Below are 24,520 nucleotides of genomic sequence, written 5' to 3'. Positions count from 1 at the left end.
TGGTTTTACACTAAAAACATTTATTAAACAGTATTCCATGGAATGGGGAATCAATTCGTAGTAATCACATTGCAAATTAACTTTAGTATTTATTTGCTGTATTTGCAAATTGAGACAATGATTAACATACATTGGCTTTCTCTTGTAAGCTAGATATCTTCTCTTTGGACAAATACATTTATAAAATTATTTTATCAGAAGTACATTTTGGGTAGTTCACCTGAAAGATCATGGTACAATGGCTTCCTCTACAGGTTATTTTTATATTCTAATTCTGAGCTTTCTCAATATCCCTCTTGAGCTTCCTCTGTTGCTTCCTGTTATGCCCAAGGCTGAATGTTCCAGCAAAAATAGTTTGAAAACCACTTTAAGCCTTATGCAGTCCACCCAGTTTCCAACTTTTCTCTCATCAGTTTGCATTCTAACTAAAGCAGTATATAATGCCCATGAATTCTAAAGTGCTGTGTGCAAACACAAATAGTTAATTCAATTCAAATGATTTAATGAGATAACATGCAATGCCCATTTACACTACCTTCACATGCACACTCACATTCCCATAATATACTAAATGAAACGTTACATTTTTAGTGAAATGAGAAATCAGAATCTGGAAGGTTAGAAACAAAATATTTCTCAAAATGTTCATTGGGGGTACCCCATTTGAATACAGGATTTCACTTTGCATGTTATTGAATGGTCACAAGAGAAGTACTAATAAAAATAACCTCTTCCACTTTGTAGGGTGAATTTAAACAAACTTAGCTCCTATTTATTATAAAGAAAAGAAGTTCTTATTAGAGCTATTTTGTGTGTGTCTTAAAACACAGTAAGCCATGGGAAAAAATATTCCTTATTATCTCGCTATTTTTAAAAGAGACGAGTTTATAATCCCCAGCAAGTGATCTTATAGATGATGAGGATACATTGTACTAAATTCAGGGATCTTTACAATATATGGTTGTTTAAATCTATTTTGATATTTACAATGATAAAACAAACTCACCTCTTCAAAAGGCTGCTTTCATTTCAGTTATAAAATAGCCACAGTTGGAATAAAGATTGCTTACACTGAACTAAAATCTACTGCCATATAACAGCCAGCCATTTTTCCTAGCTCTGCTTTAGGAGCAAACTAAAACAACTATTGACATCGTAAGTACAGTCATCACCACATGAGGACAGTTCCAGCCCCAATTCTTTTTCTCTGTGTTCTAGTCTTCAATTCCATAGAATACCATTAATGAATAATAGAAGTTTTCTGCCTTGCTTAACCTTTGGAACGTGTCACAATATCCAACCTTGTAAACTAATCAATACATTTCAGAAAATGTACTTGATGTGAAGGTTCTCAGACAAAACAGAGGTTTGTTGCAAGTGGCTGTTTTCGTTCCACTGACAATTAGCTGTATCAACCCTACGGCCTTGTCCTGGTTGCCAGAATAACATCAGACTCAGGATTCAGGTATGCGTGTTCTTTTCCACCTTCCAGGTGTTTTTGAGGGTGATTGAGTAAGTCTCTTGTTAAAAAGTGCTACTGAAGAATATCTTTTTCTCACAATTATCAAATCTGACTTTTCTCACCTCAAAAATATTTTGGGGGACATCTATCCAAAAAAATACATGCTGCAACTGCTTCCTTTACAGGCAATGTGACATTAAACAGGTGACATTAATTTGATGAGTCCTAAAGAGAATCTTAAAAAAAAAAATTCAACTCTTTCAAGTCTGTATACAATCACCACCACCTCTGCTGCCAGCCATCAGATAGAAATTTCCACCCAGGCATATGTTTACACAGTCTTCCATAGAATTGTGACTGTTAGAGAGGAGAGGACATCTTTGGAATTAATGCCTGACAGCAGTTACCATCATGTCACCTGAGATAACTTCCCCAACATTTAAAGTGAGAAGGACAAACCACTAAAAGTTACAGCCACTTAAAACAGAGAGTAGGCCATTTATATACTTCCTACATTTTTCCGGAAGATATAACATCACAGGAGGGAAATTTCCTGGGCTTATTTACATAAATGATGAGTCAGGTTAGGAGAACACTGACTGATGTGTTCTCACATATGTGATGGACATGCTGAACGAGAAGGTCTCATGATTATAAAGAACTCATCTCCCTCTGCAGTAACTAGCTCTTTCCTGCAGCGTGAATGAACTCAAGGGCAGGTCCTGTGATTTCCCTGTTCCCTCTCAAATACCAATGTCATTTCATCGTGAGAATGCCTAGTTGTATTTAATAGTCAAAAATGCTTTAATTCATTGAAAGATGAAGCTACTCCCCCATTCAGGACTGTTTCAGTCCTGTTGCCTGTGACGGGAAAGGGGGACACAGATACCTGCCTCTCGTCTTCTTTGCCTATTCTCTTTTCCTGCTTCCTCCTACTCTCTAGGTTGCTTCTAGCTCCTCCAGGGATAACACAGGAAAGGAGAAGCTAGTAAGAGAGATAGCAGCAGGAAAAACTCAATTCAATGGACGAAAATTTCAGTGGGCAGCATGGTAAGCCAAGGTTGTCTCCTCTGGTTATGAAGGTGTGCAAAGCTGCCGTTTTCTCTTACTGTATTCTTTGGTGATCTCTCTCCCTCGTTATTCCTGGAGATCTCGAATACGCAGCTGGCACCTTAAGCCTCTCCTCTGGGCCCCTGGTTTTCAAATTGTCTACCTCCACACAGAGACCCAACTGTTGGCAGTCCACTGCTCTGTAGATAGCACTTTTTTGGGGATGGAGCTGGGACTGGGGGAAATACATTTAAGACAACTCCTGGCCAGCTCACTCTCCTGCTTGAGCTACATCAGGTCTGCAGGTCACACGACAGCTTCCCACCCAGTCCTCTGCCTTGTTCTCCAGGCCACTTAGCAAGCCCATCGCCCTCTAGATTTCTCCAGCCTGAATCAGACACCTGTCCATTACACCCCAAACTGCAAGAGTCCCCTGTCAAGCGCTGAGTGGTGTCTTGAAGCCCTTGTTACTACGTGAAAGTGAAAGGAAACACTCCCCACCATCCCCCAGACTCACCACACTAACTTTGTCCAAAATATTCTTTACCTGATTTCCACCTTGTCCCCAGCTGAATTCCTAGCTTTCCCTTAGACAGCCAGGAGCCGAGTAGCAGAGCACGGGTGGCAGCACTAACTCTCTTGTACCTCCTTTAAAGTCCTGCACTAGTGGCGCCAGCCCCTCACCTTGGAGTGGAGACACTCTCCACTTATTTGTTGTTCTTTTTTTCTTTTCAGGACTTAGGTAAAACTGAGACAATAAAAGAAAGAAGGGAGGAAGCAGGGTGGGAAAGAGGGAGGCAAGGAAAACAATTCTCATTTAGGTATCATTATAAAGACAGGTCCTAACAGTTGCCATATCAATAGCTTCCGACTCACTAGTCGACATGTATCATTTGACTCACCTATGTTCAGTATTAGTTTACTCTCTCCTTTGGTTCTGCTGGTGACTAAAATATAACAGAATGCCATAAATTTGTGGCCCGATGTGACAGAAGAGCTAGAAAGGCCCCCAAAATATGAAATTGCATATTAACATTGAGAAAATGCAACTTTCACCGTAGGCCACGTGGAAGATCACTTTATACAAGTACATGTAACATAATAGTCATCAAAAGGGGAAACATACAAATTTTTCTATTTCTGCCTCCTAGGCCGGGATTATGAAAAGAATAAAGTCTGCAAGGAATTCACCCATCTGGGAAAGGAGGACTTCACATCTTTGTAAGTGTGCAGTAGCCACTCCCTCTCTTGGTGATTTGATCTTGGACAAAACTTGAGTGTGAGGTAACTTTGACTCAGCATGGAGGTTAATCCTTAATCCTTGCCAAGAGTAAGAGGACAGAGCCCCAGGCCCAATGTAGGCACAGGAGTCAAGCAAATTAAGGACAGCCAGAGATTCCTGTTGACCTTTTGTTACCACGGTCTAAGAATTTGTCACCAGTAAGTTTATGAATGAGTTCAAAGATAATACGTAAAGCATAGCTTTCTAATTTCAATTAAAATGCAACAGTACATTCCAGGAATCTGGGAAACCAAGGCAATGAGGTGCAGAGCAACTACATTTGGGGAGGCTTAAGAAGGACAACACCAGACTGGTTTGATGGAAGCCCTAAGTTCAATTTCTACTGCTTTCCAAGATAAATTTGCCTAGAACAAAATCTGCTTTTTAAATTAAACCTCATTTTTTTCAGTAGTCAAATAAAGAAGTAAATGTGTACAATATTTCATTTAAACATTGAACAGGTTTCGTATTTATGTGCCAAAATGTAAAAAAAAAGTTTCAGTTCTGGCCGGGCACAGTGGCTCACGCCTGAAATCCCAGCACTTTGGGAGGCCGAGGAGGGCAGATCACGAGGTCAAGAGATCTAGACCATCCTGGCCAACATGGTGAAACCCTGTCTCTACTAAAAATACAAAAATTAGCCAGGTGTGGTGGTGCGCACCTGTAGTCTCAGCTACTCGGGAGGCTGAGGCAGGTGAATCGCTTGAACCCAGGAGGCGGAGATTGCAGTGAGCTGAGATCATACCACTGTACTCCACCCTGGGCAACAGAGCAAGACTCTGTCTCAAAAAAAAAAAAAAAGTTTCAGTTCTAATTGATATATTTTCTTATTTGCCCCTCAGGTCACTAGTTCTGTACAGTAGAAAATTTCCCAGTGGCACGTTTGAACAGGTCAGCCAGCTTGTGAAGGAAGTTGTCTCCTTGACCGAAGCCTGCTGTGTGGAAGGGGCTGACCCTGACTGCTATGACACCAGGGTAGGTTTCTGTGGTTGCCCGTCTCTGTGGCAGCGCAGAGAAGTAAGCCAAAATAGGACTTTATACCATGTGTTGAAAAAATTTTAGACAGCAACTCCACTTATTCCTAGTTTTGGGGAAATATGAAATGAAGCCTGTTGTCTTTAGAGCCCGGTTTATTTTAACATAAAGAGTCAATATTAGCCATTACTCCTACAAGGTTCAAATGAGAAAACTGGGTCATAGAGTAATTTAGTGATTTATTAAATATATATTGCTAGCAAGAAGCAGTTACAAAATATAAATTCAGATATGACTCTAAAACCTAAGTTTTTATCACCATACATTTGATGTTCTCAAATATCAGCCCATGGATCATTATTCTAAGTGAAGTAACTCAGAAATGAAAACCCAAATAGCGTATGTTGTCACTTATAAGTGGGAGCTAAGCTACGAGTATGCAAAGGCATAAGAAGGACCCAATGGACTTTGGGAACTTACAGGGAAGGGTGAAGGGGGCAAGGGATAAAAAACTATACATTGGGTACAGTGTACACTGCTCTGACTATAGGTACACCAAAATCTCAGAAATCACCCCGAAAGAGCTTAGCCATATTACCAAAAACAAAATAGTTTTGTTCCCCCAAAACGATTGAAATTAAATATATATGTGTATACATATTTTTAAATATTTTGTTAGATAATTAAATATATGCATATATATATATATATATATATATATCAGCTCATGAACGTCTTGAAATAATCCTAAAATATTGTGTATAGCTTAAAAACCTGATCATAGCTTTATCCTCTTTTATTATCATGCCAGGACTAGTACCAAGTGCTCCAGAATAATTTAGTGTTGGTTTCACATTTGGGAGGAGGATTCAAAAGTTGCCCTGTATGCACAAAACTAAATTCTAAGTTTCTCCCCTATAGCACTTATGCAAAAGTTAAAAAGCTGAAATGAAAAGCGTTAAATCTAAGGAGTTTCAGCAATTTATTAATGTAGTCATCAGGCCTGATGCAAATGACGTTTAGATGCATTTTGATAAAGGTTTTTACAAACAGATTTGTCTCACTGTTCAAGCCTTCAGCAGATATCATACAGAAACAATGCTCCAAAGATCTGATTAGAATAGATTCTACACAATGAATATTCTTACCCATTAATTGCTTTACCTGTCCGTTATTATTTTTTCAGAATTTTATAATCCTTTTCTTCCACCAACAAGTTCATACATATTTTTTATTTCAACCTGAGCTTCTGTACCACCTTAAACTACAAAAGCATCAAATCATCAACCATGGTCAACATAACAGAGCACATTTTTATCTTATGTACTTGCTAATGCATATTTGCTAATGTATTTGCTAATACATCCCTTGATCAGAGATATGATCTGTCTCTACAGTCCTAGAGTGTAAGAGAACAGATATGACATTGATATATTTTGCGTGATATATTTCTCGTTCTCCTGCTTGTTCAAAACATTTCTGAAAAGTGTTTTGAAATTTTGTCAACCTTTTTTTACTTGAAAGAAGATAACTTTAAAAAGGCAAAAAGAAGGGTTGCCAGGGAAGTGAATGGAAAGGAAAAAGATGGAATGAAAAGAGAGGATGAAAAGGAGAGAAAGAGTCTAATTTTTAACTTCTCCGAATCTGATGAAAGGATGGTATGGAAGATGGTGAGAAGTTAGTTTACATAAGTAATTTATCACGTTGCCATCCTTCACTGGTAGAAGAGATTTTTCGAAATTTTACCTTAAAATGATGACTACCTTATAAATTAAGTATAAGAATGTCAAAGTACTGTTTCCCATATAAATCCCAAAGTAATTTTCTCTGTGGTGATTACTTCTATTCTTTTTTCCTCTATGGTGACTCTATTTTAGATTTTAATTTCAAATACGAAATTCTTTCCAAAAAGAGCATTTTGATGCTACGATTGCTTTGATGGTGTTTAGTCTGCTCACAGGGATCAGTGTAGCATTGTTGAAGCAGTAAATGCAGGTGCATCAGTGGTTTTCAACCTACACTGCACCTGCACATGAATCTTGGAGCTTTGGGAAAAACAGATTTTCTGGCCCTATTTTTGACCTACTGAAACAGAATTTTTGTGTTGTGCAACCAAAGCATTTTTTATTTTATGCACTCTATGCGTAATTCTGATGCAAAAGCAGGTTCAAGAATCGTTAGGTAAGAGAATGCAGATAATGTAGAAAGTTATGGGAGCCAGCAATGAAGAGTCTGCTCATTTCATAAAGGGAGGGGAGGACAGCTCATTTAATAAACAGAGGGAGGTCCTCCTCACTCTTAATGGGGCATTTGCAGCAGAAAGTAGGTGGGAGATGATGACAGAATCACCAGTGGTGCTTTTTCAAATGACCCTCTCACCCTCAGAGATGTTAATATCCCCATGGAGGAACACTGGGCTAGAGAATACAATTCTAATGCCTCTAATCAGATAAACACTGTCCATTTATTATTCAAAGTTCTATTTTTGTTCTACTCTGAGGAGTCATTTATTAACATAAATAAGATCCTATATTTGCCAATAATCGTACAACTTGTCATGTTAAAAAAACCACCTCATGGAGCCCTTGGCATGAATACATAGTAACAAAGGAGAATTTTCTAATTATAGGCTAAGATATTATATTAAATGGAGGTCTAGGAGCCGGGAAATTTACATATATATATGAGTTTCCTTTTTTCTTCTCTTCCAGACCTCAGCACTGTCTGCCAAGTCCTGTGAAAGTAACTCTCCATTCCCTGTTCACCCAGGCACTGCTGAGTGCTGCACCAGAGAGGGCCTGGAACGAAAGCTCTGTATGGCTGCTCTGAAGCACCAGCCACAAGAATTCCCTACCTACGTGGAACCCACAAATGATGAAATCTGTGAGGCGTTCAGGAAAGATCCAAAGGAATTTGCTGATAAGTGAGCGCTTTCATCATAAATAGAACTTTAGGGCCTAAAATATCAGACATGACTCTAATCTAACCCCCAACTCTGTGGAAACACCTCTTCTACAGCAATCTGAACAAATTATGGTAACTTGACTGTCATCTAAGGCAGCCCATCTTCCCTTTGGTGTTGAGTTTAGAGAATGCCCTTCTCAGAGATAAAATCAATTTTCCCAAACTCTTACTAACCCTAATCCTATTATCTTAATCAGAATCACTTGAGTCTCCTGTCCACGGGATATATTTTCAAATATTTGACAGCCCCTGTGGTGATTTCCCTGATGCTAAGGATCATTGCGTATGTCACATGATAGAAGCAATTCTATTGCTGTACACATTTTAAATACTTAATGTCCAGTAAAGCATAAAAAATAAACAGCTTCTCTCTTCACTCCTATACATCCCAGAAACAGGTGACATGGACATGTGAATATGACACATCTACTATGTCAAGTAAACATGTAACCTGGAAATTTTTATTGTTTAACATGCATAAGGGGCCAGATTATACACTGATTCTTTATGTTAGTCTTGGAAGATCACAAAAATGAACAAAACTAGGGGAAAATACATTTATTAAAATAAGAAATATATACATATTCAAAAACCAGAAGCAATGTCATTCAAAGTGGTCACAAATTGTAAAAATTAGTAGGATTACTCATTCCTGTCAATTTTCAAAGAGGATGTTGCCCAGAATTTCCGAGTCCCTTATAGATCTGTAAGGGCATCTATTCTCAGAAATAGAAATTATTCATTCCAACAAATAAGTAATCTATGCATAATAATTATCTAAAATAATAAACTGAGATCAATAAGGAAAAATAAATCTAGTAGTTACACTCATTTTAATTAATTCAATTAACAGCTTAATTAACAAGCAGCTACCATGGGTGATTCACCTGACTAGACATGAAGTGAATAAAGGGACGAATGGCCCCTCCTTTCACACAAACCACATAGAAATTTGTAAACCTATTTTTAATGAATATACTGATTAATAGTGGCCAGTGTTACAACCTTTTCTCTAAATTCTTAGTGTTTTTTAGATATTAAAACTATAAATTAATGTAACATATATCTTTTCTCCATCAAAATACTTCCTAAAAAGCAGGTTTTTGGGGCCAAGCATGGTGGCTCACATCTGTAATCCTAGCACTTTGAGAGGCTGAAGTGGGAGGATCACTTGAGCCCAGGAGTTCGAGACCAACCTGGGCCAATTAGTGAGACCTAATTTCTACAAGAAATTTAAAAATTAGATGAGCGTGGTGGCATACACCTGTAGTCCCAGCTACTCAGGAAGCTGAAGCAGGAGGATCACTTGAGCCCGGCAAGTTGAGTGAGCTATGATTATACCAGTGTACTCCAGCCTAGATGACAGGGCAAGATACTGTCTCAAATAACAAAGTAGATTTTGTTTATTTACAAATTTTTTGACCAATCCTATTTTTTCCTCCACAGATTTATGTGGGAATATTCCACTAATTATGGACAAGCTCCTCTGTCACTTTTAGTCAGTTACACCAAGAATTATCTTTCTATGGTAGGGTCCTGCTGTACCTCTGAAAACCCAACCGTATGCTTTTTGAAGGAGGTATGTCCCATTTTACTTATTACATGTTTACGTTTTTTTCTTCTAATAGCATTCCTTTTAGATAATGGTAGGAATTGAGATTTTACAATCAGTAAAAGTTTCTAAAATGCCTCCCTTGCATCTTCTTAATTGGAAAATAAAAGTAATACCTCTGGAAAAGTAATATCAATAAGTTCCTTTCGTTAGTGTTCAGTTTCCTAGTCATTAAAAAATCATGAAATTAATAGTCCCTATTTTTGCCATTTATACAATATTCAATGAATCTTGACCATCTAATGAGATTCTTTCATTTGTTTTCTAGAGACTCCAGCTTAAATATTTATCACTTCTCACCACTCTGTCAAATAGAGTCTGTTCACAATATGCTGCTTATGGGGAGAAGAAATCAAGGCTCAGGTAAAGATTAAGTGCTATTGTCATATTTAGATGTTTGGCTCTGCACTATCTGTCCATAATTTTAGGGTTTTTTAAGATGTCTGTATTGAAAGATATAACACAGACTTTTCAGCTCCAATAATCTTCAAAAGTCTGGGCAAATTCTTCTTTTCTTTTCTCTATACAGGTTATGAACAATAAGGAAAAAGTTTACATCATAAAACATGAGATTTGCTTTTAATCAATCTTTTCCATATAGTTAACCACTAGAAAATATTTTTTCAGTGTTCATATCAGCATATGTTACAAACAAAAAAGCAAAAAACAATAACAAACAAACAAACAAAACCACAACCTTTTTGTTTATTACCTATTATTTGCCTTGCACAATTTATCTTGGAATGAGACATCTGAATTCTTACTTGTTGTATGAAGACTTGTGCTACACTGTATATATCTCTTGCCCTTTATTAATTTATTCTCATTAGTTATCTACCGTTGTATTAGTCTATTTTCACTCTGCTGATAAAGACATATCTGAAACTGGGGAATTTACAAAAGAAAGAGGTTTAATTGGACTAATAGTTCCACATGGCTGGGGAGGCCTCACAATCATGGTGGAAAGCAAGGAGGAGCAAGTCACATCTTACGTGGATGGCAGCAGGCAAAGGGAGAGCTTGTGCAGAGAAACTCCTGTTTTTAAAACCATCAGATCTCATGAGACGCATTCACTATCATGAGAACAGCGCAGGAAAGGCCCACCCCAATAAATCAGTCACCTCCCACTGGATTCCTCCCATGACATGTGGAAATTGTGGGAGTTATAATTCAAGATGAGGTTTGTGTGGGGACACAGCCAAACCATATCATCCCACCCCTGTCACCTTCCAAATCTCATGTCCTCACATTTCAAAACTAATCATGCCTTCCCAACAGTCTCCCAAAGTCTTAACTCACTTTGGCATTAACTCAAAAGTCCACAGTACAATGTCTCATCCAAGACAAGGCAAGTCCCTTCTGCCTATGAGCCTGTAAAATCAAAAGCAAGCTAGCTGCTTTCTAGATACAATGGGGGTATAGGCACTGGGTAAATGCAGTCATTGCAAATGGGAGAAACTGGCCAAAACAAAGGGGCTACAGGCCTCATGGAAGTTCAAAATCCAGTGAGGCAGTCAAATCTTAAAGGTCCAAAATGATCTCCTTTGACTTCATGTCTCATATCCAGGTCATGCTGATGCAACAGGTGGATTCCCATGGTCTTGGGCAGCTCTGCCTCTGTGACTTTGCAGGAGACAGCCTCCCTCCCAACTGCTTTCAAAGGCTGGCATTGAGCAGCTGTGACTTTTCCAGGTGCACAGTGCAAGCTGTCAGTAGATCTACCATTCTGGGGTCTGGAGAATGGTGGCCGTCTTCTCACAGATCCACAAGGCAGTACCCCAGTAGGGACTCTATTTGAAGGCTCCACACCCACATTTCCCTTCTGCACTGCCATAGCAGAAGTTCTCCATGAGAACCCTGCCCCTGCAGCAAACCTCTGCCTGGATATCCAAGTGTTTTCATACATCCTCTGAAATCTAGGTGGAAGTTCCCAAACCCCAGCTGTTGATTTCTGTGCACCTGCAGGTTCAACACCACATGGAAGCTGCCAAGGCTTGAGGCTTGCACCCTCTGAAGCCATGGCCCGAGCTCTACATTGGCCCCTTTCAGTCATGGCTGGAGCAGCTGGGACACAGGGCACCAAATCCCTGGATTGCACACAACATGGGAACCCTGAGCCTGGTCCACGAAACCACTTTTTCCTCCTAGGTCTCCAGGCCTGTGATAGGATCAGCTGCTGTGAAGACTTCTGACATGCCTTGAATACATTTTCCGTATTGTCCTGGGGATTAACATTCAGCTCCTTGTTACTTATGCAAATTTCTGCAGCCAGCTTCAATTTCTCCTCATAAAATGGGCTTTTCTTTTCTATCGCGTTGTCTGCCTGCAAGTTTTCCGAACTTGTATGCTCTGCTTACCTTGTGAAACTGAATGCCTTTAACAGCACTCAAATCACCTCTTGAATGCTTTGCTGCTTGGAAATTTCTTCTGCCAGATACCCTAAATCATTTTCCTCAAGTTCAAAGTTCCACAGATCTCTAGGGCAGGGGCAAAATGTCACCAATCTCTTTGCTAATACATAACAAGAGTCACCTTTGCTCCAGTTCCCAAAAAGTTCCTCATTTCCATCTGAGACCACCTTAGCCTGGACTTTATTGTCCATGTTGCTATTAGTATTTTGGGCAAAGCCATTCAACAAGTCTCTAGGAAGTTTCAAACTTTCCCCCATCTTCCTGTCTTCTTTTGAACCCTCCAAACTGTTCCAACCTCTTCCTGTTACCCAGTTCCAAAGTCACTTCCATATTTTCCGGTATCTTTTCAGCAGCACCCCACTCCTGGTACCAATTTACTGTATTAGTCTGTTTTCATGCTGCTGATAAAGACATACCTGAGACTGGGCAATTTACAAAAGAAAGAGATTTAATTACTCACAGTTTCACGTGGCTGGGGAGGCCTCACAATCATGGTGGAAGGCAAGGAGGAGCAAATCATATCTTACTTGGATGGTGGCAGCCAAAGAGAGAGTTTGTGCAGAGAAACTCCTGTTTTCAAAACCCTCAGATCTTGTGAGACTCATTCACTATCATGAGAACAGCTCAGGAAAGATCGCCCCCATAATTCAATCACCTCCCACCGAGTTTCTCCCACCACATGTGGGAATTGTGGAAGTTACAATTAAAGATGAAATTTGTGTGGGGACATAGTCAAACCATTTCAACTTTATATTTGCAACCTTCACTTTGATTTTTGTATGACTACTGTTAACTCGTATTTTAATTTTGATAGTTTTTGTGTTGCACTTCTCTCATACCTTCTCAAACATCTAGATTTATCAACTTTTTTCCCTCAGTACTTACAGTCTCTTTAACTCCTTCTACTATGCCCTACAAGTTTTTTCCTCTAATGGTAATCAAAGAACTTCTTGCCAGCAATGCATAATAAGCTTCTGTAATGGGAATAGATACTTTCTTGAGTTCTTTAAATATAAAATTATCTCAGAACTACTTGAATACTCAATGACAGTTTCTCTAGTCCTTTCTTTAACTTTCCTTTTACACAGAGATAGCGTGTTTGACAGGTAGAACAGAGGGAATTTATAATATAAAACCACCATATATATTACTTAGTCATTAAATGATACTTGTCTTTATGTCTAGAAATGTACTTAAAGGAAATAGCATTTGCTATGAACAGATTTAGCTACAAAATGTTACTACCACTTTTTTACATTAAAAAATTAGAGATTTTCTAAATGTTCCAAGTTAATTATGACATAAACATGTTCTTTTTAAAGGCTACATAATAATCCACTGTATGTGTATACCATATTTTCTTTATTTATTTATCTGTCAATGGACAATTGGATGGCTTCTGCCTCTTGGTTATTACATAATGTATTGCTAAAATTATATAATAAAGAAATATTTAATGAAAACTATAAAACAATGCTAAAAGAAATCTAAAAAGAGCCAGGCGTGGTGGCTCATGCCTGTAATTCTAGCACTTTGGGAGGCCGAGGTGGGTGGATCACAAGGGCAGGAATTCGAGACCAGCCTGGCCAATGTGGTGAAACTCAGTCTCTACTAAAAATACAAAACTAAGCCAGGCGGGTGGTGGCGCCTGTAGTCCCAGCTACTCAGAAGGCTGAGGCAGGAGAATCACTGGAACCCAAGAGGCAGAGGGTACAGTGAGCCGAGATCACGCCATTGCACTCCAGCCTGGGTGACAGAGTGAGATTCCATTTCAGAAAAAAAAAAAAAAAGAAATCTAAAAAGATGGAAATAAATGGAAAGATATCACATGCTTGTGGTTTGGAAGACCTAACACTGTTTAAATGAGAGCAATCTAGAGACTTGATGCAATCCCTATCAAAATCTTAATGCCATTTTCTGCAAAAATAGAAGAAAACATCCTAAAATACTCAAGAGTTCCCAAGTAGCCAAAATAATCTTGAAAACAGAACAAACTTGAAGGTCTAACACTTTTGATTTTAAAACATTCTACAAAGCAACAGTAATTAAGACAGTGTGATGCTGGTATGAAGACAGATATATAGGCCAATGGAACAGACCAGAGAGTCCAGAAATAAACTTTCGCATATATGGCCAAATGATTTTCAGCAAAGGTGCCAAGATTACACAATGGGGTTAAAAGATAGTCTCTTCAAAAAATGGTGCTGGGGAAATCACATATCTCCATGCAAAAGAATGAGGTTGGAACTTTATATAATGTGTAAAAATTAATTCAAAAATGAATTGAAGACCTAAATGTTAAGACCTAAAACTGTAAAACTCCTAGAAGAAAACATAGGAGAAAAGCTTTCAGGATTTTGGATTTGGCAATGATTTCTTGAATATGACACCCAAGTACAGGCAACAAAAGCATAAACAAACAAATAGAACTACAACAAACTTTGAAACTTCTACACATCAAATGACACAATTAACAGGGCAAAAAGGCAACCTACAGAATGGAGAAAATATTTGCAAATCATGTATCTGATAAGGGTTTAACATTTGGAATATACAAGAAACTTCTATAACTCAACAACAAAAACCAAGTAACTTAATTAAAATAAGGGTAAAAGGCTTGAATAAACAATTATTGAAAGAAAATATATTAATGTCCAATAAATATATGAAAAGATGCTCAACGTCACTAACCTTAAGATACATGCAAATCAAGTCTACTACCATACCACTCTGAACACACCCAATCTCATCTGATCTCAGAAGCTAAATAGGGTCGGGCCTGGTTTGTATAATAATTGGATGGGAGAAATGCAAACCATAACCACAGTGAGGTATCACCTTACACCCATTAGGATAATCACTATCAAAAGAACAGAAATTGACAAATGTTAGCAAAGATGCATAGAAATTGGAATGCTTGTACACTTTACATGTTGGTAGGAATGTAAAATGGTGCAATCATTATGGAAAACAGTATGGAAGTCCCTCAAAACGTTAAAAATATAATTAACATGTAAACCATCAATTCCACTTCTGGGTATATATCTTAAAAATTCAAAGCAGGATCTCAAAGAGATTTGCACTTCCATGTTCACTGCAAAATTATTCACAATAGCCAAGAGGTGGAAGCAACCCATATGTCCATCAACAGATGAATGGATAAAGACAATGTGGTATATACATACAATGGAATATTATGTTGCCTGAACAAAGAAGAAAATCCTGTCACATGCTACAAGGATGAACCTTGAGGACTTTCATTATGCTAAGTGAAATATGCCAGTCTCAAAAGGATAAATACTCTATAATTCCACTCATATGAAGTATTTAAAGTAATCAAAATCACAAAGACAGAAAATGAAAAGGTGGTTGCCAAGAGACTGGAGGATGATGGAGGGGAAGTGGGAGCAGAGCAAATCAGTGTTTAATGAGTATAGTTTGAGTTTTGCATGAGCAAAATTTCTAGAGATCTGTTGCAAAGCAATGTAAATATACTTAAACACTGAATGTATACCTTAAAAATGGTTAAGATAGTAAATTTAATGTCATTTTCACCTCAATTTTAAAAAATAATATTTAATCATATTCATGATATATTAGGAATATTAATATAGAAAAAATACTTAATGATATTCCTGGTATATTAAGTGAAAAAGACAAATATGAGAAGAGTATAGCATATCATTCACAAATAAAGTATTTAAAGGTTACACATCCAAAATATGAACATTTATTAACTCTGTGGTGTAAAGCTACAGGTCTCTATAGTTTCTAAAAGAATTTATAAAACACACTTTTTACAATTCTGTGAGAGGCCACAACAATACAACCTTGGCCTTATGAATAGAGAGAAAGAGACATTTGTGATTTCTTCATTGATGCTTTGGATCTAACACTTTAAAGACGTGCTTTTACTATGTAGATCTGGCAAGAAGAGAAGTTGCATTTGAAAACCGAAAATTTGAAAAGATTCATTAGGGATCTCTTGATCTTGAGTCTGTGGCTTGGGTACATAAGATCTATTGCATGGCAGATGTGCTCCCATGCATCTCTCGAGGTCAAGGAGTTGAAACTGTGATATTATTTCTCCAAATAGTGTGTTCATCATGAAACCAAGAAAACTGAGAATGTTGATAAGCTAACAAATTTACTTTTAACTGTTTAGCAATCTCATAAAGTTAGCCCAAAAAGTGCCTACTGCTGATCTGGAGCATGTTTTACCACTAGCTGAAGATGTTACTAATATCCTCTCCAAATGCTGTGAGTCTGCCTCTGAAGATTGTATGGCCAAAGAGGTAAGACAATCTTTATTATCATTATCACCATGTGCCAGGTATTGAGTGCCAAGTACTGAGTGGCAGGTACTCTTCTAAGCTCTATTTCATATGCATTATCCTAACGGATGCTCACATGTATCCTTTGAAATATAAATAATTCTTAACATCACTGTACAGGTGAGAAAACAGAAGATTAGCAAGAGTCAATAATTTGAGACCACAGAACTAGTAAGTGGCAAAGTCCATATGCAAAGATAAGATTATCTGATTCTCAAGACCTTATGCTACTTGCACTGTATGGTATTCATTACCACATATGGTCATTTAAATTTAATTATAATTAAAGTTAAACATATATATTTAAGTAGAATATGATTTAAAATTCAATTCTTCAGTTGTACTAACTGCATTTCAAATGGACAATGGTAGGAGCTACTACTGTTTTTATTATACTTTTTATAATTTGATGCCCATCTCAAATTTTTTTTGCTATTTTTCATTTTCATAACCCTTTAAAATGATTTAAATTTGAATAATTGCTTTAGCTGAAGGTCAGTCTCCAAGGTCTTGTCAATCTCTGTAGTAATAGATACATTGTGTCACTTTGTCTTTTTCCATTAAAAACGCATGTCTGTGTTAATAGATGTTTTTCTATAAGGATTTATAATGGCTAAATAGGATTCTGTTGCCTATGTCCATGTCATGTATTACATCTATCTACCCAGACACACCATATTTTTATTTTACTAATCCTCTATTGTATTTAGGTTGTGTTGATTTTTTTAAACATTTTAATAAAATGCAATGTTGCACTTAATAGCCTTATAGTTGTTGTCCTTTTATCCATAATTATTTTCTAAGTATAAATTCTTAAAAATAGAATTGTACATTTTTAAGACTTTTAGTACATATTGACAAATTGCCTTTCCAAATATTGTACCAATTTTCTTTCCGAGAGTATTCATACCGACTTTCATAAATGTGATGCCAAAGCTTGTAAGCCTATGTAATTCTTATTTTTAATTAGACTATCAAGAAACTAACAATGCACAAATTAACCATTCGTTCTGTAGCTGCCTGAACACACAGTAAAACTCTGTGACAATTTATCCAAAAAGAATTCTAAGTTTGAAGAGTGTTGTCAAGAAAAAACAGCCATGGACATTTTTGTGTGCGCTTACTTCATGCCAGCTGCACAACCCCCCGAGCTTCCAGAGGTGGAGCTGCCCACAAACAAAGATGTGTGTGATCAAGGAAACACCAAAGTCATGGATAAGTAAGTAGAGGTGATGTGAAAACATGTTCCCATTTTAAGTTCATCTGGACGAAAAGTGGGGGCCAGACAGATGGAGGGAAGGTGTGCTATCACTCACTTCAAACATAGGCAAAGTACTACTTTTATGCTTTTCATGGACTTTAAGTATTTGTTAATTGATTGTAAATGACTAAAATTTGTAAAACACCATAATCAATTGAGTGTGATAGAAAGATTTTGGGTAGGGAGAAAGAAGCTTAGAGTTCCTGATTCTGCCTTCTCTGATTCTTGTGCACGGCCAAAAGAAGTGACTTGACAATTCTGAAATTCAGCCTATTGTTAATTAATTTGAAAATGTTAATACTTGCCTTATTTAGCACACAGATTGCTAACGAGAAATGTATGTAGAAATGTAAGTGAAAGTAAATGTGAAAACACATATTTGTATACAATGCTGAACACATGTAAAATATATCACGCAACCAGAAATGTTTTTAATATTATTAACTAGTTTTATCATACTACTTCTGGCTCAAAATCACAAATCAAAAGCCTAAAGTATACTAAACTTTTGGACAATAAGCATTCGATACAAATAAAAGAGATAGCAAGCACAGAATATTTTTTTCTTAGCATTATCGATATTCATTTTCATTTAATTTAAAAAGAGATTTAATGCAAAGAAATGGTAAACTTTTATCTTGTTTCATCCAACTAAAAAAAGAAGATAAATATACCATGGTTTGAATAGATGTGTATGCATCATCATGGCATAAAAATATTTCACAAATAGTTTGAAGCCACAGGTTGAAATATCAATTAGCAATATCAGATGGCAGAAGTTATATAGGACTGAAACTTTAATTTATATTTTTCTAAATGTTTATTGTTTTTATAAGTGCATAGACAGCAGTGGGATAAGACATAATGAAATAATTTACACAAACCTATTTTCACAGAATAGCCTTTTGAAGTACCCACTTGATGTTTTATATGGGGTCAATTGTATTATGCTTGCACAAAGACAGTTCCATATGCATTTGAAGTAAATATGTTTACATATAATATATTTAAATGTATATTATAAGCAAAGCTTTAATTCAATATTGACTAGTCACGATAGCAAGTAATCGCTTGTATCTCAATGAAAGTATTTTATAATCCAAAGCCTGTTGATTTAGAGTCAGTCTGAGCTAAATCTCTTCTTTTTAATTAAGATGCAGAAATCAAGTGCTCTGCCTTAAGACAGATATTTCACATTGCAAAATGTAGGCCGGGCACGGTGGCTCATCCCCACAATCCTAGCACTTTGAGAGGCTGACTCAGGCAGATCACTTGAGGTCAAAAATTCCAGACCACCCTGGCCAACATGGTGAAACCCCATCTCCACTGAAAATACAAAAATTAGTCGAGCATGGTGGCAGGCACCTATAATCCCAGCTACTTGGGAGGCTGAGGCATGAGAATCGCTTGAACCCGGGAGGCAGAGGTTGCAGTGAGCCAAGATGGTGCCACTTCACTCCAAACTGGGTGACAGAGGGAGATTCCATCACAAAAAAAAAAAAAAAAAAAAAAAAAAAAAAAAAAAAAATATAACACATATCTCCTTTTCTCTCGCATGCTAGGTATACATTTGAACTAAGCAGAAGAACTCATCTTCCAGAAGTATTCCTCGTTAAAGTACTTGAGCCAACCCTAAAAAGCCTTGGTGAATGCTGTGATGTTGAAGACTCAACTACCTGTTTTAATACTAAGGTATATTTGCTAGATTTTCTTTATCAAGCACATAGATCAAGGGTTGGAAAATTATAGTTCATGAGCCAAAACTTGCTCACTGCCTACTTTTATATGGCCTACAAACTAAGAATAGAAGAATGGTTTTACATTTTTACATTGTTGGGAAAAAAGCAAGAGAACATCAGTATCTCACGACCCATGAAAATTATACAAAGTTCAAATTTCAGTGTTCATACATTAACTTCCACTGGGACACAGTCATCCTCGTTGTTTCTGCAAAGCTTACAACTGCTTCTGTACAGAGTTGAGTAGTTACAACAAAGACCATATATGGCCTGCAAACCCTAAAATATTTATTATCCTGCCTTTCGTAGAAAACATTTGCCAATGCTTAATGTATATAATACTCATACTGATACAATATTTGGAATTTTGGTTTAATGGCCAGATGGGACAACATTTCAAGACAAATAATTTTGTTATGCAATTATTGTTTTCTTACAGGGCCCTCTACTAAAGCAGGAACTATCTTCTTTCATTGACAAGGGACAAAAACTATGTGCAGGTTATTCAGAAAACACATTTACCGAGTACAAGAAAAAGTAAGAAACTTGTTCTGGCTGTATCCTCCAAGTTTATCAGTAATATTTTCTTAGTACTACGAATTGAAAGCATAGCTGAACACTTAAGCTTGTCTTCAGTGAACAACAACAAAAAAAGGAGGTTCAATTAGGAGTTTTTTAAAGTAGTCAGAATCTCATAGAGTGGAATAATAGACATTGGAGACCCCAAAAGGTGGGAGGGTAGGAGAGGGGTGAAGGATAAGGAACTCCCTATTGGATACAGTGTACATTATTTGGGTAATGGTTACACTGAAAACCTAGACTTCACTATGCAATACATCCATGTAACAAAAATGCCCTTGTACCCCCTAAATCGTTTTATTTTTTAAAAAGTAGTTCGAATCTAACATCTGTATAGGAATAAGCTAAGTTTTTCTGGGGGAAAAATGTCATGTTTATCAAGTGAGCGGCCAATTAAAACAGCCACAAAAATATAGATTACAAAATCTATCTGCAGGAAGTTGATTCAAAATAGCAAAATGAGCACATAACTTAGCAATATTCTTACCCCAGAATTTTCTGTAGATATTGCTGTACAAAATTGAGGACCTATAAAACTGCTAAAAGTGTTATCTAACTTCATGGCATATTGCCTGGCAAGAAGACCCAAACTTTCAATCAAGCATACTGTCAGCCATCAACAACGTATATACCCTATAAATTAGAAATAGAAATGTTAACTACCAATAATGTTATATAATAGTCATTTTTCTCAATTAAGACAAGGAAAAAGCATTTTCTATAAATAGACATTAACAGTAAAATAATAGGCCACAATAAGGAAAGAAGTGGTACTGGGTTCTTGGGGAAAGTCTCCATTGAGAAGACCATGTCATTTTTCCTAACTTTAGTAAATTTCTCAGATCCTATTCCCTACCCCTCAACTTTTTTTTTTTTTTTTTTTTTTTTGCATCCTCTGAGTCTCTTCTAGTCTCATTTGCACCGCTCAGCAGCTCAAACCTACTTGTTTCAACAATGCTTTTATGAACTAACTGGTCACCCTTACCCTTTTGTTCCTTCTCAGCATCCATTCTTGCCAAGCCCAACTCTAGGTTTGCTTGGGTCTCCTTATCTCCAATTGCCCAACGCTGGGCTGGCAAGCATTTCCTGAAGAAAGTCATAAAACCAAGCTGAGTTGTTCATTATGGTAGTGGAGAGATGCCGAGATCATTGATTGTTCAAATTGAAAGAATCAGGACATATCAAGTCCTATCACCATCCTAATAGAGAGATGGAGAGTTCATTTTTAGCAGAGCTAAAAATAAGAGCCAAAGTTTCCTTACTCCCATATCAGTGTTTTCCAATATAGTGAGTTGAGAAGTAGGTAAACTGAGGGTGAAATTATATAAATTATGAGAGAAAAAGGGGCATTAAGGTGGTATAAGGTCTTGTAAAGGAAATATTCTTTAAGGAATTTGAAATCTAAAACTGAAGAGAAGGTGAAAGGTTAGGAAAAAATAGAAAAGGGACTCTTGTATGTTGAAATAATGAGGAAATGAAAGAAGACTGGAATTTCAATTCAGCAGCGATTTGTATGTTTACTTTTATGACCTCGAAGAGGCGTATGTTTCACTTTCTGATCTCAAATTGACTATTCTATACCACAGGTATAGAATTTTCTTGAGACAGGCATGTATTTCATCTGAAATGGCTATTATTTTGCATTAGAAAGTTGTATAAAATAAATACATGTAGTAAGACCTTACATTTAAATGGTTTTTCAGACTGGCAGAGCAACTAAGAGCAAAATTGCCCGATGCCACACCCACGGAACTGGCAGAGCTGGTTAACAAGCGCGCAAAATTTGCCTCCAACTGCTGTTTCACAAACTCACCTCCTCTTTACTGTGATTCAGAGGTAGGAAAATGTAACCCTCTACTTAATACAGCAGAATCTTTTAAGAATGTATGCACTCAGATCTACTCATTTCTTTCCTGTTATTGAGATCTCATTTTGTGACAGGCTTTTCCTGGTGTTATTATAACTTGGCTGTCTTTGCAATGAAAGTAAAAAACATAACTGCTTTCATGTTATGCTCATTTGAAAGCAAGTTGAGGCAGTTGTAAAACTTAAGACATTTTATACTTTTTTTAAGAAACAAAAACGTCTGTGAATACAGGCAACAAAATATGTGTAGTGTTTTATGAATAGTGAGTTGTAACCTAATAACTGCCTTTTTAAATGAAAAAGAGAAGAATAAGAATACAGTGAAAACATCAGAGTTCATTACCTTCACATAGTGAAGCTAAATTGCATTTCATATATCTGTATGTGTGTTTATGTAGATATACACATATGCATATATAGGTAGGTAGATTGATAAAAAGAAATACTTTAGAAAAATGGGGTCATATCATACCTTCTATTAATACGTCAATTATAAAAATATTGCATTTAATTTTGTTTTAACATGACATAAGAAAAAATACAACTGAAGAATTTCTAAAAGTCACAAATGTTTCATTACTCTAAGAGTTATTTTCTAAAAACTAAAAATGATTTTAAAGAATATTAAAATTTTAGTCATTTTTTTATTACAAATTTCTTTTTTAGACACTATCAGTGGGCTCCAAACTCTGAAAGCTAAAGATATTAGAACTCCTATATATCTTCCAGTTTCCCTCCCTACTCCCCCCAGTTTTGGATAGTTCTTGGATTCATCTTTCCTTAAATGTCCCTTCCCCTCATCCCTGTCTCCCCTTTTTCTTCCTTCCCCTCCCGCCTCCTGGTTCAGGTCCAATATTGTTAACAGTAAAATAACCCCTTCCCCAATCCCCTCCTTCTTTCTCTCTTTCCCCTTCTCTCCCGTAAATGTATTTCCATAGTTGCCAGATCATTTATTTTTTAATTTGTGCAAAACACGGGCAGTTCCGGCCAGAACTTTTTGTTTCCTCTGATAGTATTAATAGATGAATTAGTGTTTATCTAATCACTGCATCTGAGGCCTATTGGTTTTCTCCTACAAACCACAGTGTTATGTTGGTATCTTGTATGCTGCCCATCTTTATATGGACTGAAGGTGTGAGAGAGGGGAGGAGACCTCAGGTAGATTGTGTGGGCCTATTGTTAGCAGACCTGAGCTATGCTTCGACTTCTGAGATTTCAAGTGTCTTGTACTAAGATTTCTTTCACCAAGTCAGTATCTGCCCTATTCTCATGGGGAGGGGTGTGTTTTGCTGGCCTTTTTCAGAAAATGTCAGCCCATATGTTCACATCCTCCATTTTACCTGTTACTCTCCAGCAAGCATTTCATTTTTTTAGAAGAGTCAAAAGACAAAAACAACACTTCATTTCACTTTACTGCTTATTTGGAGACATTAGTAATAACTCCAAGAATTGTGTTGTCTTGCCCACCCTATTTCTCAAATATAGAGGCAGGGTTAGGAATAATTCTATGCCATACCAAATGCTACTTAGGTTAAATGATTTCATGCCAATTAGAAGCCCTTAAACCCTTGTTTTGCTTGTTTGTTTGTTTGTTTGTTTGTTTTGAGATGAAGTTTCGTTCTGTCACCCAGGCTGGAGTGCAGTGGTGAGATCTCAGCTCACTGCAACCTCCACCTCCTGGGCTCAAGTGATTCTCCTGCCTCAGCCTCCTGAGTAGTTGGGATTATAGGTGCGCACCACCATGCCCAGCTAATTTTTGTATTTTTAGTAGAGATGGGGTTTCACCATGTTGGCCAGGCTGGTCTGGAACTCCTGCCCTCAAGTGATCCGCCCACCTAGGCCTCCCAAAGTGCTGGGATTACAGGAGTGAGCCACCCACCGCGCCTGGCCAGAAGCCCCTTTCTATAAATTAAATAATTTAAGAATTTACCTGAAGTTTTGTTCATCTATCAGCTGCGAAAGCAATATAGCCTAGCTTCTGTTAGACTGAATTTAAAAATATCCAAGAACTTAATTTTTAAAAAAGCAGGTCACAGAAGTATAAATGCTCAAAGAAAACTATAAAGATCATCTAGTGTAATTTCTCACTCAGTTAATTCCTTCCAGAGGTGCATTCAGCCTCCATTTAAATATAGTCAATTTATCTACTCCTAGGAGTCGAAACAGAAATGGCCGATTTCATTGCCAAATAGCTGCATTATGAGAACATTCTTCTGTAAATTAAGCTGTGATATTCCCTTTGTAATTTCTCCTGCAATCACCCCAGCTTTCTCTATCAACTAGAAAATGTCTATTCTCTCTTCGCAATAGCAGCTTTTTTATACTTGAAGTGGCTTTTTAAAAATTAAGCTGTGTAAAGTATTTTTTTAAAGTATTGGGCTATGCATTCCAAATTTCTTAATATTCATATTGTAGTAAAGTTTTATTTGTTTTGTTGTGTTGTGTTTTGTTTTATTTTATTGTGCAGTGCCTAAGAAAAAAGTCTTAGTTTGACAAATGGAGCTACATCTTTTTCTAATGTCCTCCTTATAGCCTTAGGGATTCTGGTTTCTTTTCTAATTTCCATATTTACACTCTGGTCCAAAACCTATTTGCTAATCTTGTTTGTAACAATTTATAAAGTCAGAATTCCAGATGGCGAGAGTACAGTAGAATAAAAGTCTTTTCTTTAAATTCCACTGACAAATATGCCATCTTAATTGTTCATTAAAATTCAAACTAAGATTCTCAACATAAAAACTGAAGACGCTGGATTGTCAGAATATTTTGGTCATTGTGGGCATTAAAACATTTTTAGCATAAAATAATTAATTAATCTGAACAGTTCCTTCCTTTCATACCAAGTTGCTTTTGGTAACCTAAATATAGTATCAATTTAGGTGGCCTTAACCTAGAAAAATAAAATCACTTTACATAGAAGTTATTTGATACCAGAAAAATTTGCTCTGAGAGTCTGTTATTATGACAGAAGAAGAAAACAGTCTA

At 36.8% G+C, this 24,520-nt stretch overlaps 1 protein-coding gene across 3 annotated transcripts in view; it reads left to right on the top strand.

The window, feature by feature from the left end:
• GC (group-specific component (vitamin D binding protein)) overlaps positions 1 to 24,520 on the top strand; it is a 68,480-nt gene that overhangs the window by 35,895 nt on the left and 8,065 nt on the right. For all 3 annotated transcript variants that reach the window (XM_011973048.1, XM_011973047.1, XM_011973046.1), the window contains 10 exons: positions 3,664 to 3,733; positions 4,637 to 4,769; positions 7,481 to 7,692; positions 9,180 to 9,312; positions 9,614 to 9,708; positions 15,922 to 16,051; positions 17,107 to 17,309; positions 18,914 to 19,043; positions 19,530 to 19,627; positions 21,373 to 21,505. In XM_011973048.1, coding sequence (XP_011828438.1) covers positions 3,664 to 3,733; positions 4,637 to 4,769; positions 7,481 to 7,692; positions 9,180 to 9,312; positions 9,614 to 9,708; positions 15,922 to 16,051; positions 17,107 to 17,309; positions 18,914 to 19,043; positions 19,530 to 19,627; positions 21,373 to 21,505 — 1,337 coding nt within the window. The remainder of the gene's footprint in view (positions 1 to 3,663; positions 3,734 to 4,636; positions 4,770 to 7,480; positions 7,693 to 9,179; positions 9,313 to 9,613; positions 9,709 to 15,921; positions 16,052 to 17,106; positions 17,310 to 18,913; positions 19,044 to 19,529; positions 19,628 to 21,372; positions 21,506 to 24,520) is intronic.

This window comes from Mandrillus leucophaeus, unplaced genomic scaffold (genome assembly GCF_000951045.1).
Source record: "Mandrillus leucophaeus isolate KB7577 unplaced genomic scaffold, Mleu.le_1.0 Scaffold1336, whole genome shotgun sequence".
Taxonomy (NCBI): Eukaryota; Metazoa; Chordata; class Mammalia; order Primates; family Cercopithecidae; genus Mandrillus; species Mandrillus leucophaeus.
Note: the sequence above shows the minus strand (reverse complement) of the source record. Positions and strands in the feature narration are given on the sequence as shown.